This window comes from Silene latifolia, chromosome 4 (assembly GCF_048544455.1).
Source record: "Silene latifolia isolate original U9 population chromosome 4, ASM4854445v1, whole genome shotgun sequence".
Classification (NCBI taxonomy): domain Eukaryota; kingdom Viridiplantae; phylum Streptophyta; class Magnoliopsida; order Caryophyllales; family Caryophyllaceae; genus Silene; species Silene latifolia.
This window is the reverse complement of record NC_133529.1, coordinates 89,619,602-89,637,097: the sequence shown is the minus strand read 5'-3', so window position 1 is coordinate 89,637,097 and position 17,496 is coordinate 89,619,602. Positions and strand designations below refer to the sequence as shown.

Below are 17,496 nucleotides of genomic sequence, written 5' to 3'. Positions count from 1 at the left end.
GTCATGAACTTAGTTTTCTTTTCAGTTGGCTTGATTTTTGGAACATTTGTATTTACTTTACAGTTTTGGTTTGGAGTTGTAATCACTTAAACTTATTTACTTAATTCAGTACGTTTCTTTATGGTCTATTTTATATACATTGCCTCGAGCAACCGAGATGATAGCATTTCCATACATTAGGTGGTCCTGGTAAGGCACCTTGGTGTATGAGGGTGTTACATCAGTGGCTGAAGTGAATTAATTTAAGCATTTTGTGTCCTGGATTTCTTCTATTGCTTGAATAAAATTTCAAAAATAAAGAATATTCTTGGTGAAGTAATGCTTGCACTGAAGGAACTCCTCTGAAGCCGCTGTTATGGTAAGAAGGGTTATTGCTGCACATGTTATATGATTCTAAATATACTTCTCGTTTTCTCTTGAACATGGCGAACATATATCCGTGTTACTCCTCAGCTCTTTTTTTTATACGGGTCATATAGGAACTCTTTTTTTTCCGAAGTATTATGACTCTGGTACTTTTCACTTGTAGTTTTCAAAGTTAAGAACATGATATTCCTTACAGTTCAATGAATTAGCCTCTAGCTATATATTCCATTGTAGTGGTGAAAGACCTCAGATGCGCTTAACCGTCTTATATGTGACTATATGCAAATTCTTTTTTGTGGATCCATAATCCAGATCTTGTGTAATTATTTTTGCCTATAGTTTTATGAAATAATAGGGTTGGAAATTGGAACATTATAAACCAATTTGATCCGATAACTTGATGAAATCGAACCCCATGACCACCAGCGTTCAGCCATGACCCACGAATCATGATTGGTGAAAACTGAAAAGTCAATATGTGTTCTTGGCCTATACCTTCTTTATGCTTCTTATTATGAGCACTATATATTATTCACTTTTTAGTGCTCCACATTTAAAGACTAAAATTGTATCTGGTTGTGAACAGACTGCAGGTCACCCTTTGGAATGTCAGTTGGAAGCATTCGTTTATTTTCTATTGATGTTGCTCATTACCCTGACATTAAACACCCTGAGATAAACAATATTTCCAAGGATTTTATGGCTGCCGAGTGGGGGGAACTCCCTGATCCACTCGTCAATGGTGCATTGAATGTGTTATCTAAGGACACCAATGAGAAAGCTGGCAAGGAGACCTTGAAAAATGTTTTTCGTGCCGCCGAGGCAGTTGAGGAGTTTATAGGCACACTTGAGTCTTTGAAAATGGCTATTGATGACCATGGTGGATTATCAGGCGAGGTATTATCCTTTTCATCAGATGTACTACTATATCCATTCCATCATTTATTATTCCCATTTCACTTTTGTAATCAGATCTTCTCGGCTTTGACCAAGAAGTTTTCCACGTTTATGTAGCAATACAATATTTTATTTATATTGTTTGATTCATCAAAACTATATTATAAAGTTGTAGCTAATGTATTTTGCTTGAAAGTATTGGTCACAGTTGACAATGATTGATAGCCAAAGTGAGATTACCAGTTTGGATTGTGTCATGTCTCCCTAATGCTCTTTTTTATATTGTAGAATGAAAAGCCGTATCCTGAATATTTCGAACATGCAATAAAAACAGCCTATCACCGGTATACCAAATATCTAGATTCATTTGGTCCTGATGAATTTTACTTAAGGAAGAAAGTAGAGACAGAGGTGGGAACAAGGATGATTCATTTGAAGATGAGGTGCAATCGCCTTGGCTCGGAATGGGGAAAGGTACATTGTATTCTGTCTACTGCTTTTTGGTAGATTTATGGTGTGCTATGTCAAACGTGACATTGCAAGATTTCTTAGTTATGTCATATCTAGTAGTTATACTGATATAGTAGTCCAAATAAAATGGTTCGACCAACTTAAGAGTCAAGGATTGTAGATCATTCTGTGTTTGGGTAGTAAGTTACGTTGAAAAGAAATGGACAAGATGAAAATGAAGGTATCTATTTACCCCTTTCTAAGGCAAATTAAAATCTATCCAGCATAAGAAAGATTCGGGGAAAAAATTTATTATCGATCTACTCCCATTCCCTCCATCCACTCCCTTCAACCATTGTAGCCAAACAAACAGACCCTCTTACGGTAACAATCGTCCTGGTGACCTTCAAAACTGTTAAAAATTGTTTGTAAGGTGTGTCTTAATCTATAGTTTTAACTTTTCAGTCATAACCATGACCCGTCTACATATGAATTTGAACTATGCGTACGACATTCAGATTAATAAATAAAAGATATGGAAATCTTCACTAGAAATTTCTTGTGGTAATTTCACTGGAATCGTTATTTGTTTTTTATCAGCATTTATTTTTTCGCTTGCAGGTCACAGTCTTGGGAACTTCTGGAATTTCTGGTTCATATGTTGAGCAAAGAGCACGTTGTTCATTGGGAGAAGGATTTCATTCTGGATCAAGAACTTCACCTGAATCTTCAAATCGGGCTTTGAATAAATTTTAAAATGTCCATTTCTTTCCCTCTCCATTTTCTTCCATTACCTCTCAATGGCCTGGATTTTATCCTGAAACGTTTCAAACGGTTAAGTGTTTGTTGAGGTGGAGAGTGAATAATGATTTAATATTGTTGTATTAGAGGAAATGGAAGGAAATGGAGAGAAAAAGAAATAGAGAGGATCCATGCTCGTTCCATTTACTCCCAAGTTATATGTCATTCTCATCATTATCTCGGTTACAAGGAGTCAGAAGGTTATACATAATACCAACTACTGTACTTCTGAGGTTAAAAGAGTATAATTTTTATGCTGATGGTTTCGCAACAAGATCATGAATTCTAGCTAAGTTGTCCGACAATAATTACATTACTCGCTTTAGTTGAAGTTATTTTATACGTTTGTTCAATATTATTCACATAAGTTGAACATTTGAACAAACGTGTATGTAAATGACACGAAAGGAGAAAGTACTTCATAAGGTGTGATAGAGGTACTTCGTATATGCAATTAATGGCACTTATGTTGGATCAATGAGAAATATCTCTTAACAAAAACTTTGAGATCAGGTTGTGGAATTCTATCAGTCACACAAGACTTATAACTTACAAGTGGGTACATAATCCATCAATATCCTTGAAAATCATTACCAAGAAATATGAGTACAAGAGAGTTCCTTTACATAATATTTTGAAGACATTAAAGCAATAAACAAATAAAAAAGAAAAGGCTCCCTAAAAACCAGAAAAATCGATAAATATAGTTTAGAGGATAGTAATCTGACTTCTATCTAGACTAAGTAAAACCAAAAAGAAAAAAAGAGTTTATCATTATTATTATTATAGATTTACAACCTCTCAAGTCTCAAACCCTAACTGAACCATCACAGCAACAAATAAAACAGTTCCATAAGTAATTCAAAACCCCGGTTACCTCAACGCAGACGGGGCGCTTTGATGCAGTGGGGTAGTATTCTTCTTCTATCAGTAATTCAACAGCGAATATTTGGCTCGTAAGACTATCTTCCCTCTATCAACCCCAAGCTTTATACCAGTGACTAACCAATGGCTAGGACAATACTGTGGGCCCTGCAATATCTTGGTTGAATCTACTAGTTTCACGAGCTTTGCTGCACTTCCGGAACCATCTGATTTCTTATCACTTCAGCTCCCAGCATTTTGTTCGTGCAAGTTCACCTGGCTATGATCCCAAACGGAACTCCTTATGTAACACCCGCGAATTTCCCCTTATGACATTTAAAATTTATTAAACCGTCTGATTACTTTATTTTATATTTTTGAGTTATTTAATTTAACTAAATTCATTTTTAAACAAGATTCCTATAAAAATAATATTTTAAGGCATAATTTGTATGAAAATGCGTATTTTAGTCGGATAACTATAATAGCGACAGTAATAATATTAGTTTCCGTCTCAAGTTAAAATAAACTCGAGACCTTATTCCGTCTAGCTATAGACCATCACATTTCACTTTGCACCCACTTTAATCTGGACCAATAAAAAACCAACAACACATTCACCCACCTTCAAAATATCTCTTTTATATATGTTTATATATTATTATTATTATTAAATATTATTATATATTAATATTACTATTAATATTGTTTTGTTGTTGTTCACGTCCCCACACCCTACCCCCTTCTTCTTCTTTTTGCGAAATGCAGCAGCAGCAACAGAGAACACAAACAACCCGTACCATCACCATTTTTGACCTTTCAAACCAAGATCTCTCTCTTATTTCTCAACCAAACTCCATTATTTTTGCACCTTTAGCTTCCTCTCTTCTTCCTCGTTCTTTTAAGGTAATAAAGTCTTGATTTTGTAGAAGTTCGAAAATACCGTCTCATATGGCAACTCGGTTTCTGGTCTTAATCGACTCGTTTTTCCTTCTTTTAAGCTGAAGACTGAAGATAGGCTCGTGTCTTGGACGTTTTTAATCGGGAATTCGAAGAGTTGAGGTAACGGTGATTGGTTACTCGACAAAAACGTCGAAATTCCGTCTTAAGTGTCGTGTTATGTGTCTTTGTTTGATAAACTTCCATTCTTTACACCTTTCCTCATTAGTATGCTCAATTTTTATCTCGCTATTTCTGTCTTTATGCTCGGATTCGCTGGTTGTGTTCATGAAGATATTGTGTCGAGGTTCCGTCTTAAAATAACGCTTGAATCAGACTATTTTACACGAATTTCGAGCTGGGTTATGTTAAGTTTGGTGAGTGTTATTCTTGTTTAACTGCGTTTTATTTCCGTCTCAATCCCACTTTATTTTTCCGTCTGAAAACTTAGCTGGTATGGACTGTCGATTTTAGTTTGGAACCGCGACAGGGGGATTTGTGAGCCCTGTTTTGGGGCGTTTTAGCACAGGGATTGGGACTGTTTTTGATGGATTGAGCAGGCGGTCATATGCTGGTGGGCGACTGTTTTATGGGTTGCTTATGGGTTGATAAAATGTGTGCTTTTACCTTATCATTTCAGGTTAGGATCGTAATTTGTATTCTATGCGTTAAACCCGTCTTTTGGTTGGTGTTGGCCTCGGTTTGGGGACTATGTTGGGGTCGTATGGCATGGATGTGCTGGATGTGCTGGGGCTACGGCCTGTTTCAGCATGGATTAAGGTTGGTTTAGCATGGCTGCAATTTAGGGTGGTAATGGTGACTGTTGGGTGAAGACATGAGACGGTTTGGGTGCGTGTTTGCTCTCTGTTTTGGGATGAATAAAGTGTGCGTTGTGCTGTTTGGGACTGTTTTAAGATGGGAAAGGGTGGTGTTCTTAGATGCTTTTCTCGGTTTATCTTTGGGCAGCCATGTTAGTGCTACCTTGGGCAGCGTGAGAGGCGTTCGGAAGCCCGTGATTGACACGATTTTTGGGTGATTCACCGATTTGGTACCCCTTTGTTTTTCCCTCCTCCCTTTGTTCAAATTTTGTTTGTTTTACATTTGGGCTTGCACATATATTTTGTGTTATTGGGCCGCACTTATAGTTTGTGTACTTTGGGCCAAGTTTGCTTCTTTTGATTTATTTAAACCCCGACACGTGTTTTATATTACGTAATTCGTTAAATATCATTCATTCTTATATTCTTCTCACATGATTTATTTATTGGGCTTATTCTAGTCCATTCATTGGAATTCACATGATTTATTTATTGGGCTCATAAATGGGTCACTTGGACTTGGTCACATTTCATTTCGTAATTTCATATAACGTAAATTATTCTTGGTCACTCATGATATTTTATTTAACCAGCATGTTAAATTATAAAATGGAATATCTATTAAGATAAGACAAGTATGAGTTATCATAATTAAATAGTTATTTGTGAAGGGTCATATTCTTGATAATGCCTTGTATTGTCCTATTGTGAGAGTCTTGGTCCTATCGGATACTAGGGGTGAGCTATAAGCCCTCTAGTTGCGATATGATCGTTGGGATTAATGTTCCCATCTGTACTCATGGTGAGATGCAAGCCATGAGTATGAATGTGACATTAAAGATCCCGTGTCATACGATGTGTGCATGATCATTCTTACTCTTATTGTGACTCAAGTGTGATGTTTTACATTGTGTGACGACTTGACTTTCCTTTTTACCCCTTTCGGACCTTTGGTTACGAGTGTGTGCCATGTTTCCGGATTGGGTTATCTTTCCTCTTTCGGACCTTTGGTTACGAGTGTGTGCCATGTTTCCGGATTAGGATATCCTACCGCCTTTCTTCGGACCTTTGGTTACGAGTGTGTGCCATGTTTCCGATTAGAGGTTGCTCGACCTTTGGTTACGAGTGTGTGCCATGTTTCGAGTCTTGGATACGATTGGTATATCGTATGTCGAATCGGGTGACGTCCATCCCGAGAGTCGGATCCGGTTTAGACTAGGACCGTATTATGATCGTCGTCCTACCAAGAGGTTGGAGTCTAGGATGTAGTCTTGTGTGTGGTATCTCGGACATGCTTTAAAGGTAGCCTCTGAGTCGGATACTCCGTCTACACTTTGTGTCGGTCTTACACTTGTTGAGTCGGTCAATATGAGTTGGTTGACTTGGTTGCTCCATGCCCTTGATTGCATGCTTATTCTAACATATCATGCCTATTCTATTAAGAAAGTATTATGTCTGTCTCATCATGATTTTCATTATATCTTCTTGTCCTTCATTATCTACATGTGATGCATGACTATTATGTTCAACTAAGTGTTTGTTACTTGCATTTCGACATATTGTGGTCGGGAGAACCTTGAGTTACTCCCCACTGACCGTGCGTTCATGTTTACATGAATGACAAAGTGAAGATGCTTACGTGGGGAAGACGTGTGGGCTAGCGAGAACTAAACCCTTGGACCTTAGTTTGCTAGTTAGAAACCCTTTATTTGTTTATTCGTGGGATATCTTTTCCCCGCTTTCTAGACTTGGGTTGTAATAACCTAAATTTGTCTATTATCGTATTTGTTTCATTTCGTTTTTGGCACCCGCGTGTTAATCTTTAGCTCGTAATAAAAAGTTTTAAAAATATCACAAATTCCGCTTTAATTTATTGGTTATATTTTTCCGCTTTATCGCGGGGTGTCACAGTTGGTATCAGAGCCTATGTTGCTCCCGACGCACACACGTGTACCCCGAATTTAAACTTGAACTTGACCGTGAATAATGAATGAGAGATGGGTAGACTTAAGGACCTAAGGTGGTAGTCTGTAATGTGTTTGCTCTTTGCTAGGTTCTAACATGTTTGTTGATTGTCATTTAATATCTGTTGTGCCTTTGGATCATGACCGTGAACTTACAGTGTGGTGATCAAGATTTGGTTCCTATTGATGAGAATTGAAGAATTGTTCAACCTTTGAAGAATGCTTCTACTTCCTCGAAGATGTTCTCATTCTTTGTGTACCTTGCCCTGTTCTTTACTTCTCAATGCATATTCCCTCTTCTAAATCCTCTTTTCTTTTTCCTTGCAAGTCACTCTTGTATTCCCTAACTTGTTCCTTATTCCTTGCTTATCCTCCCTTAATGCCTTTTGATAGTACTCTTTCTTTTGAGGATGTTGACCTTGGTTGGAAATTTTGACTTTTGAGGAGATTGTCTGTGTTTGACCCTTAATCCTGGTTTTGAGAGGATTTGATGTTAGGAAGACTTAGATAGTATCTTGAGACATACTTAATGATTCTTATACCCAGATCCTTGATAAAGTGAGTATTCTTGATTGGTGGATTCTGTGTGTTATGTGTGTTAGGTGTGAGTTGCATTTGTTACTAAGGTTATAGAACTTGACTTTGTTGTTTGTGTTTGGGATTTGAAAGCCTTGGGATACTAGTGCTTAGATCTTGACTTAAAATGGATGAGATTGAATGGTGAATTTGAGGATGTGGAATTGACTAAGTAAGTCGAGTTTGTGATTGGCTTTCGTAGACACTTTGGACATGAGAGTTTGATAATGTATATGTTACCATATGAGAAATACTAATTGTGGGGTTATTAGTTGGTCTAAGTGAGTGATCTTGATTACTACTTGAGGTATGGTATGAGAGTGAGACTAAGCGACATTGTTTGGAAGTCTTAGCGTTTGTTTTAGTAACTAGAAAGGGTAATGGTTTGGTTGACACCAATTGTTAGGTTAAAGAACATGGTTTCAATTTATGGTTTTGGGAACTTTGAGGTGGTAAAGTGTCGTTACAATGAAGACCTTGTTTCTTGGGAATTCGATGGTAAGTAAGTTTAGGATGCCAGATTTGAAAGAATACTCCTTGGGATGTTGATGACCATAATGGATCGGTGATGTGGTTTGATAATAGTTGGCACTTGAGGGTTCTTGAGTTGAGAGAGACTTAGTATTGAGAAGTCTTTGTTAACCCTATGATTTTAGAAACTTTGAGGTTGTATTGAGTACTTGAGATGATGGGATGATGTTGTAGATAAGTGATATGAGGAAATTCTTGGGAATGTGTGATCATAAGTTTCGTTGTTAGGAAATTTTCAGAACCGCTTAGAATGATGTTGTTGTTTGAGGTTTGAGTACTTGGTGTTTCCTTGTTGTATTCCCTTCTTCTTTGATCGTCAACGTTACCGTTTATACCTCTCTTCCTCGCTTCATCTTGCTCCTCCCTTAAGTTGGATGCTAGTGACCTATGAAAACTCTACCCTTGACATTCTTATTGTTTTGACTTCAGTTCTTACCCTATGAAGTCCTTCATAGCTCTTTTGATTAGTTAAGTTGAATCCTGTTTGCATACCGGTATCTATGATGTCTAAGTTACTTTTCTTTTATTCAATTTCTAAGCTTTCAAGCTACCAGTTTGAATTCGTTATTAAAAGTTTATGTTACTTTTGCAAAACCCTACCTATTTTAAAGATTTGAAAATGGAAATTTGATTTAGTTCCCTATTTATTCTTTGAATATAAACTCCTTTATCATAATTTTAACTGCTAAACCCGAGATTTCTTTAAAGTTTATCCATTTTTTGTTAAATTTGATCTATTTATGATTTATTTGTCAAGGTTTGATGTTATCTTTTCACAAATTTAACTCCCTTTTTAGTTTAAAAGTGAAACTTTTATCTCTATTTTGGCTTTTACAAGAGAAAATTTGAGTGGATTATCTTTCGCTTTTGATTTTAATGTTGATCGGATGTTAGAACTCGTTATTAGAGACGTTTAATAACTTGTTTTACGCTTGTCGACGAGTGATTTTCGTTTTTAATCTGTCTTTGACTTGGAAAGTTAGCGTTCTTGTGTGCACGACAAGAGCAATTTCGTTCCATGAATTAGACTTACACTTTTGAAAACTCTCCGTTGATGTTTTTGAAAGTGTTTTGATTTTGATTTATACAAATGATTTGCCTTTCGACTTGGTTCTGTCGGAAAATTTTATTTGAAACTTTTAAAAAAAAAAAAAAAAAAAAAAAAAAAAAAAAATTAATTCTCACGATAAGTAACCTTTTAAATGTTTGGGTTACCGATTCCAACTCCAGTTTTATTTTTATGACCTTTCATTCCTACTTTCAAGTTTCGAGGGCGAAACTTTTTAAAAGATGGGGTGATTGTAACACCCGCGAATTTCCCCTTATGACATTTAAAATTTATTAAACCGTCTGATTACTTTATTTTATATTTTTGAGTTATTTAATTTAACTAAATTCATTTTTAAACAAGATTCCTATAAAAATAATATTTTAAGGCATAATTTGTATGAAAATGCGTATTTTAGTCGGATAACTATAATAGCGACAGTAATAATATTAGTTTCCGTCTCAAGTTAAAATAAACTCGAGACCTTATTCCGTCTAGCTATAGACCATCACATTTCACTTTGCACCCACTTTAATCTGGACCAATAAAAAACCAACAACACATTCACCCACCTTCAAAATATCTCTTTTATATATGTTTATATATTATTATTATTATTATTATTAAATATTATTATATATTAATATTACTATTAATATTGTTTTGTTGTTGTTCACGTCCCCACACCCTACCCCCTTCTTCTTCTTTTTGCGAAATGCAGCAGCAGCAACAGAGAACACAAACAACCCGTACCATCACCATTTTTGACCTTTCAAACCAAGATCTCTCCCTTATTTCTCAACCAAACTCCATTATTTTTGCACCTTTAGCTTCCTCTCTTCTTCCTCGTTCTTTTAAGGTAATAAAGTCTGGATTTTGTAGAAGTTCGAAAATACCGTCTCATATGGCAACTCGGTTTCTGGTCTTAATCGACTCGTTTTTCCTTCTTTTAAGCTGAAGACTGAAGATAGGCTCGTGTCTTGGACGTTTTTAATCGGGAATTCGAAGAGTTGAGGTAACGGTGATTGGTTACTCGACAAAAACGTCGAAATTCCGTCTTAAGTGTCGTGTTATGTGTCTTTGTTTGATAAACTTCCATTCTTTACACCTTTCCTCATTTGTATGCTCAATTTTTATCTCGCTATTTCTGTCTTTATGCTCGGATTCGCTGGTTGTGTTCATGAAGATATTGTGTCGAGGTTCCGTCTTAAAATAACGCTTGAATCAGACTATTTTACACGAATTTCGAGCTGGGTTATGTTAAGTTTGGTGAGTGTTATTCTTGTTTAACTGCGTTTTATTTCCGTCTCAATCCCACTTTATTTTTCCGTCTGGAAACTTAGCTGGTATGGACTGTCGATTTTAGTTTGGAACCGCGACAGGGGGATTTGTGAGCCCTGTTTTGGGGCGTTTTAGCCCAGGGATTGGGACTGTTTTTGATGGATTGAGCAGGCGGTTATATGCTGGTGGGCGACTGTTTTATGGGTTGCTTATGGGTTGATAAAATGTGTGCTTTTACCTTATCATTTCAGGTTAGGGTCGTAATTTGTATTCTATGCGTTAAACCCGTCTTTTGGTTGGTGTTGGCCTCGGTTTGGGGACTATGTTGGGGTCGTATGGCATGGCTGTGCTGGGGCTACGACCTGTTTCAGCATGGATTAAGGTTGGTTTAGCATGGCTGCAATTTAGGGTGGTAATGGTGACTGTTGGGTGAAGACATGAGACGGTTTGGGTGCGTGTTTGCTCTCTGTTTTGGGATGAATAAAGTGTGCCTTGTGCTGTTTGGGACTGTTTTAAGATGGGAAAGGGTGGTGTTCTTAGATGCTTTTCTCGGTTTATCTTTGGGCAGCCATGTTAGTGCTACCTTGGGCAGCGTGAGAGGCGTTCGGAAGCCCGTGATTGACACGATTTTTGGGTGATTCACCGATTTGGTACCCCTTTGTTTTTCCCTCCTCCCTTTGTTCAAATTTTGTTTGTTTTACATTTGGGCTTGCACATATATTTTGTGTTATTGGGCCGCACTTATAGTTTGTGTACTTTGGGCCAAGTTTGCTTCTTTTGATTTATTTAAACCCCGACACGTGTTTTATATTACGTAATTCGTTAAATATCATTCATTCTTATATTCTTCTCACATGATTTATTTATTGGGCTTATTCTAGTCCATTCATTGGAATTCACATGATTTATTTATTGGGCTCATAAATGGGTCACTTGGACTTGGTCACATTTCATTTCGTAATTTCATATAACGTAAATTATTCTTGGTCACTCATGATATTTTATTTAACCGGCATGTTAAATTATAAAATGGAATATCTATTAAGATAAGACAAGTATGAGTTATCATAATTAAATAGTTATTTGTGAAGGGTCATATTCTTGATAATGCCTTGTATTGTCCTGTTGTGAGAGTCTTGGTCCTATCGGATACTAGGGGTGAGCTATAAGCCCTCTAGTTGCGATATGATCGTTGGGATTAATGTTCCCATCTGTACTCATGGTGAGATGCAAGCCATGAGTATGAATGTGACATTAAAGATCCCGTGTCATACGATGTGTGCATGATCATTCTTACTCTTATTGTGACTCAAGTGTGATGTGTTACATTGTGTGACGACTTGACTTTCCTTTTTACCCCTTTCGGACCTTTGGTTACGAGTGTGTGCCATGTTTCCGGATTGGGTTATCTTTCCTCTTTCGGACCTTTGGTTACGAGTGTGTGCCATGTTTCCGGATTAGGATATCCTACCGCCTTTCTTCGGACCTTTGGTTACGAGTGTGTGCCATGTTTCCGATTAGAGGTTACTCGACCTTTGGTTACGAGTGTGTGCCATGTTTCGAGTCTTGGATACGATTGGTATATCGTATGTCGAATCGGGTGACGTCCATCCCGAGAGTCTGGATCCAGGTTTAGACTAGGACCGTATTATGATCGTCGTCCTACCAGGAGGTTGGAGTCTAGGATGTAATCTTGTGTGTGGTATCTCGGACATGCTTTAAAGGTAGCCTCTGAGTCGGATACTCCGTCTACACTTTGTGTCGGTCTTACACTTGTTGAGTCGGTCAATATGAGTTGGTTGACTTGGTTGCTCCATGCCCTTGATTGCATGCTTATTCTAACATATCATGCCTATTCTATTAAGAAAGTATTATGTCTGTCTCATCATGATTTTCATTATATCTTCTTGTCCTTCATTATCTACATGTGATGCATGACTATTATGTTCAACTAAGTGTTTGTTACTTGCATTTCGACATATTGTGGCTGGGAGAACCTTGAGTTACTCCCCACTGACTGTGGCGTTCATGTTTACATGAATGACAGGTGGTGAAGATGCTTACGTGGGGAAGACGTGTGGGCTAGCGAGAACTAAACCCTTGGACCTTAGTTTGCTAGTTAGAAACCCTTTATTTCTTTATTCGTGGGATATCTTTTCCCCGCTTTCTAGACTTGGGTTGTAATAACCTAAATTTGTCTATTATCGTATTTGTTTCATTTCGTTTTTGGCACCCGCGTGTTAATCTTTAGCTCGTAATAAAAAGTTTTAAAAATATCACAAATTCCGCTTTAATTTATTGGTTATATTTTTCCGCTTTATCGCGGGGTATCACACCTTATGGTACACCCAGGTACCTTTGAGAAAAGGAGCTCCAGCAGGAGCTGACATACAGGGCTCAGCTGATTCTAGTCCAAGCTCAGGCCAGGGCCAACCAGGTTCCAGTTCAGGCAATGCTCAGGCTTTCAGGAGAATGACAAGGTTCAGCTATCAGCTGCCTACCTGGCCAGCTGATAGAACCCTCAACTAAACTCCAGGAGACTGAAATCCAGGGTTAATACAGCCTAGTTAGTTCAGTACTAACATCCAAATAACAAGTAGAAAGCAGTTGAGAAGTAGGAGGAATGTCACTATCAATGTCACTATCACATTTCCTTAAATGTTCAGACAAAGGCTAAAGTGAAAAGCTCGAGATAATTGAAAGAATGCAGAATTGTCCAGCACCTTTTTGCAAAACAACAAAGACAATTAGAGTTTTTGAAACACTAAAAAGAGCACCACCACAGACCTGCATCAGAACAAGAAGCCTGCACCATAACAAGACAAAGGGGACTGACATTCACTTGTTTCACCTCTCTTTTTACCTTGCTTTTAGTTTACTCCCTTTTGTAATATATTTATTTTTATTGTATGTTCCTAGATGGATTGTTGCCCTTGGATCAATCGTACTTAGAACTGTAACCTAAAGCTGGCCTATATAAGGACCAGGTTTCTACTGAATTCAACAGACTTTTGATGAATAAAAAATTAAACCTTGAGAATTCTCTCAACTTTCAAACTTGTGCATTGCTGTAGTTTGAGTCTAGGCCTGTTAACTGACTTGTGCTTTGCTGTAGTTAGTTGAACAAAGTCTGTTGGCATAATTGAGTCAATCCTCTGCACTGTTGTAGATTCATTCAGTTGTGTTGTTTCCAAGTTTGAGTCTTAATCCTGTGCCTTGCTGTAGATTTGAGTCTTAAATTTGTCAAATTATTATCTTTAGTATCCTGTGCCTTGTTGTGGGGCTTGAGGTCATAATTATGTCCAGTCACAAGTCCAAAAATCCAAAGAGTCAGTCGATTCAGCCTGTTCTACCTTGGAATAGTAACTGTCCTAGGGTATTACACTGCAGGAGCATTAGATACAACACGCTTTTAGCACCAAAATCCCATACCCCGAGTTGAACTCCTATTACTATATGTATAACGGAGAGATCCACAATACAAGTTTATTTTTGTTCTATTGGAGCCGTGCTCACATGAGAGAAATGCTTCCATTTGATCGGTTCAAACCAACAACTATCTTGTTCCTCGGCACCTTGCCATTTTTGGGCACCAATGGCCATATGGGCATCCCAATGAGGCTGCAGAATTTTTGGGAGTGAAACTAGGTGTTGGAGATGAATTGCAAGGCGGTTTTGCTTGCTGCCTTCTAGGCTAAGCCTCAAACTTGTAACTGGCTTACGTCCGACTGTCACCTACAAGATCGAATGTAGTTAAATAATAAAATACGGAGCCATATATAATCTGTGTAATTAAGTTGAGAGAAAATTCTGAAGGGTTTAGACTTGTTCTTTCCATGGTATATTGTTTATCAGAAGCCGTTTGTGGCTTCATCATAGAAAGTTTTAATTGACGCGTACGTAAATCACCTAATCAAAAACTCTATCATAACAAGCTTCTTTTCTATTTGAATTGCTGTAGTTGCTTTAAGCACCAATATTAATCGGATAAGTATGTTGAGCATTAATTAAAGTTGACCATGGTTATATGTATTATTTTAGAATACAAACTGTAAGGATAGAACTATAGAAGAGACATGTTAAGCACAAAGAAAATGAGCAAGATTCAGACTTGGAGCAATTACATTGAATCAGTCAAGAAAGAAAAGTAGGACAATTCCACAGAATAGGAGGGAGTAATAAACTGCCTACGAGTAAAAAATAATCAGGAAAAGGATGAAAGTTACCTGTTCAGGACTGATGTAAAGCTTAGGACCCATCAAGCTGAATTGTAGGGATTGGCAAACCAGTTCTTTTCTGTGCAGAAGACTCTGTTCAGGTGCCCAAGCTCGAGCTATTTGGAACTCTAAGAAATATTGAAGATCTTCGAAAGGTGGCTTTTCTATCAAAAAGCAAAAATTTAAGTCAATGAGTAGATTTTGTAAAGTAAAGTATTCCTCCTTCCAGCAAGAATAAGAAGGCATCTTGACCTTCAACCAAATTAACCAGACTCCTGCTTTAGAGATCTAGAAAAGACTAAAAGCGACTTTAACCGTTCAATGTAGTTGTCATATTGAGTTTTTCTTAAACAACCCTGTCCCAAGGGTATTAGGGTGTTGTACAGGTTAATTTTATCACACAATTTTCTCCTTTTTCCAATTTTGTGGAATGTGAAAGTACATAAAATGGCCAACTATAGCTTTTATTGTTACATAGCAGCCATTCAATGGATGCTCTATGCATTTGTTATTATGGGTCACTAGAGGACATTTTCGAGTTTACAACGGTTCACTTGACGATGTTCGTCAAAAAGCAGACCTCATAATTTCATATGAGCAAATAGCAAACAGATGATACTCTATTATCTTTGCCAAAACAATATAGCAAGCAAAAATGTATAGACAACATGACATTAAGCACAAGTTTAAGTAGATAAAGGTAAGACCTTACACTCCAATTACAGCTCCATAGTATGGGCGATATGTTTGACACCGGGAACTTCTTGAAGAAGAGAGACAATAGGGACAAATGTCATGTCGATGACATCTGGTGCTAAGTTTACGGTCTCTGTCCATTTGGCAGAACTCTATTCTAGATCATCCCCACCTCTCCTTCTGAAAATAACAGTTACTTCCTACATGACCAAAAAAAATCACGTCTTACATTAACATTCACTTCTCTTAAATTTGCTAAACAAACTTGCTTAAAAAACACATAATCCCTCCCCCGTCATAACTGTTGCCACCACCACCACGTGGGCCACGACCCCGTCTCCTGCCTTTGCCACCAGGACTGTAGTACTTCTCTCCATTTGTTGGCTTCAAAAACTCATTGATGCTGACAGACTGCAAATACACCCGAACAGTAATTACAACCCTAAACGTTTTTCACACAGAATTTGAGTGAGAGATTATTGCACGTGGGACCAATCCATCAGCTATAATTGTGTATAAATCGGTATTTAAGTACGGTCTCATGTGATGTAAGATGGTCTCATACAAGACTCCAAGCGTATCCCTAACCTGACAGAATGGAAAGGGAAACAAGATGGATGCAAATGACAATAATAAAAGTTGCATATGTTGGACCTTTTAAATCACTCGCTCTTTACTTCGAGAAATTTACAGGTGAGGTTCGATAGATGAATGGATCAAGTACTACCTACGTTTGAATTGTAGTTCTTATTTGAGCGGATGGTTTGATTTCTGGGTTAAACCGCCACTGGAAAGAGAATTACTCGAAACTATTGGGAGTCCAAAAAATAATATAGGCACAACCACCACGAGCTCGAAAAAAATGTATCAAAATTAGATGGGTACCATCTCGAGACTGGAGTAGTGATTGTTACCCTCTCACAACTGATTTACACCTTATGTGAGCGCATATTTTACCCACCCAAATTGACTATGCTCCTTATGAGAGCATAACACAAGAGAATGCAAGGCAGTAAAAATAATGATTGGAAATGTAAAACTTTGCTTCCTTGAGATTGACCCTCGACAATGCACAAGTATTAGGAAACAATGCATTCATACATCATTTGGAGAGCTACAACTTCATAACCAACCCCGAGGTAGATCAGAAACATATCTTCTTTGTTCTCTCCCTTTCAGAAGCCTTTTTTTTCTTATCCTTGTCAGAACCCTGAGATTAGCAAGCAGTTCTACAGGTGAGGTGACTCCCAACCATTTCAGTAGTATAACCATCAGTAGAAATAGCAGTAAGAGACTTACCAATTTAATGAAAACGGACCCCTCATCCCTTCTGCTTGAAAGTTGTTGCATGGATTTCATTCAACCACTTATGACCAAGTCTCACAAAATTAGCATATAAGTTCACAAAACAAGCTCTATGATTCAAAAAATCACCTTCAAGGTTCACAATATCGAAACATATAATCCGCAAAATTGAGCACAGATTTTCACAAATTAAAACTAAAATAGAAAACAATAATTAGATCTTCAAAAAAAGGAAATACCTGTTTCGATAGCACTATTATCATCAACCATTATGATATCTATAATCTTCATAGCAATTAGAGCTGCAATATCGTCGAAAATAATGCTGCCTTCTAGTTTCACAATATAAGCTCTATAATTCACAATACAAGGTCTAGGATACACAAAAAAAAAGGAGCAAAATAGGTGATTTCGACCATTTATGACCATGTTTCACAATATTGCCTTCTAGTTTCACAATGTAAGCTTCAGGATTCACAAAACAAGGTATATGATTCACAAAATAAGAAAAAGGGAAAAATAGGTGATTTCGACCATTTTATGACCCAATTTCACAATATTGCCTTTTAGTTTCACAAAACAAGCTCTAGGATTCGCAAAATAAGGTATAAGATTCACAAAATAAGAAAAGGAACAAAATAGGTGATTTTGATCATTTATAACCAAGTTTCAAAATATTGTCTTCTAGCTTCACAAAACAAGCTTTAGAATTCACAAAATAGGGCATAAGATTCACAAAATAA

The 17,496-nt window shown here is 37.2% G+C and overlaps 1 protein-coding gene and 1 pseudogene across 1 annotated transcript; one reads left to right on the top strand and one right to left on the bottom strand.

Moving 5' to 3' along the window:
- Positions 1–281: 281 nt before the first annotated feature.
- LOC141652328 (succinate dehydrogenase subunit 5, mitochondrial-like) lies at positions 282–2,778 on the top strand. Its single transcript, XM_074459823.1, has 4 exons — positions 282–358; positions 953–1,263; positions 1,552–1,737; positions 2,335–2,778. Exons 2-4 carry the CDS (start codon positions 973–975, stop codon positions 2,467–2,469), a joined length of 612 nt encoding a protein of 203 aa, XP_074315924.1. The 5' UTR covers positions 282–358; positions 953–972; the 3' UTR covers positions 2,470–2,778.
- A 663-nt stretch (positions 2,779–3,441) lies between these two features.
- Positions 3,442–15,825, bottom strand: LOC141651741 (MACPF domain-containing protein CAD1-like; annotated as a pseudogene).
- Between the last annotated feature and the right edge of the window lie 1,671 nt (positions 15,826–17,496).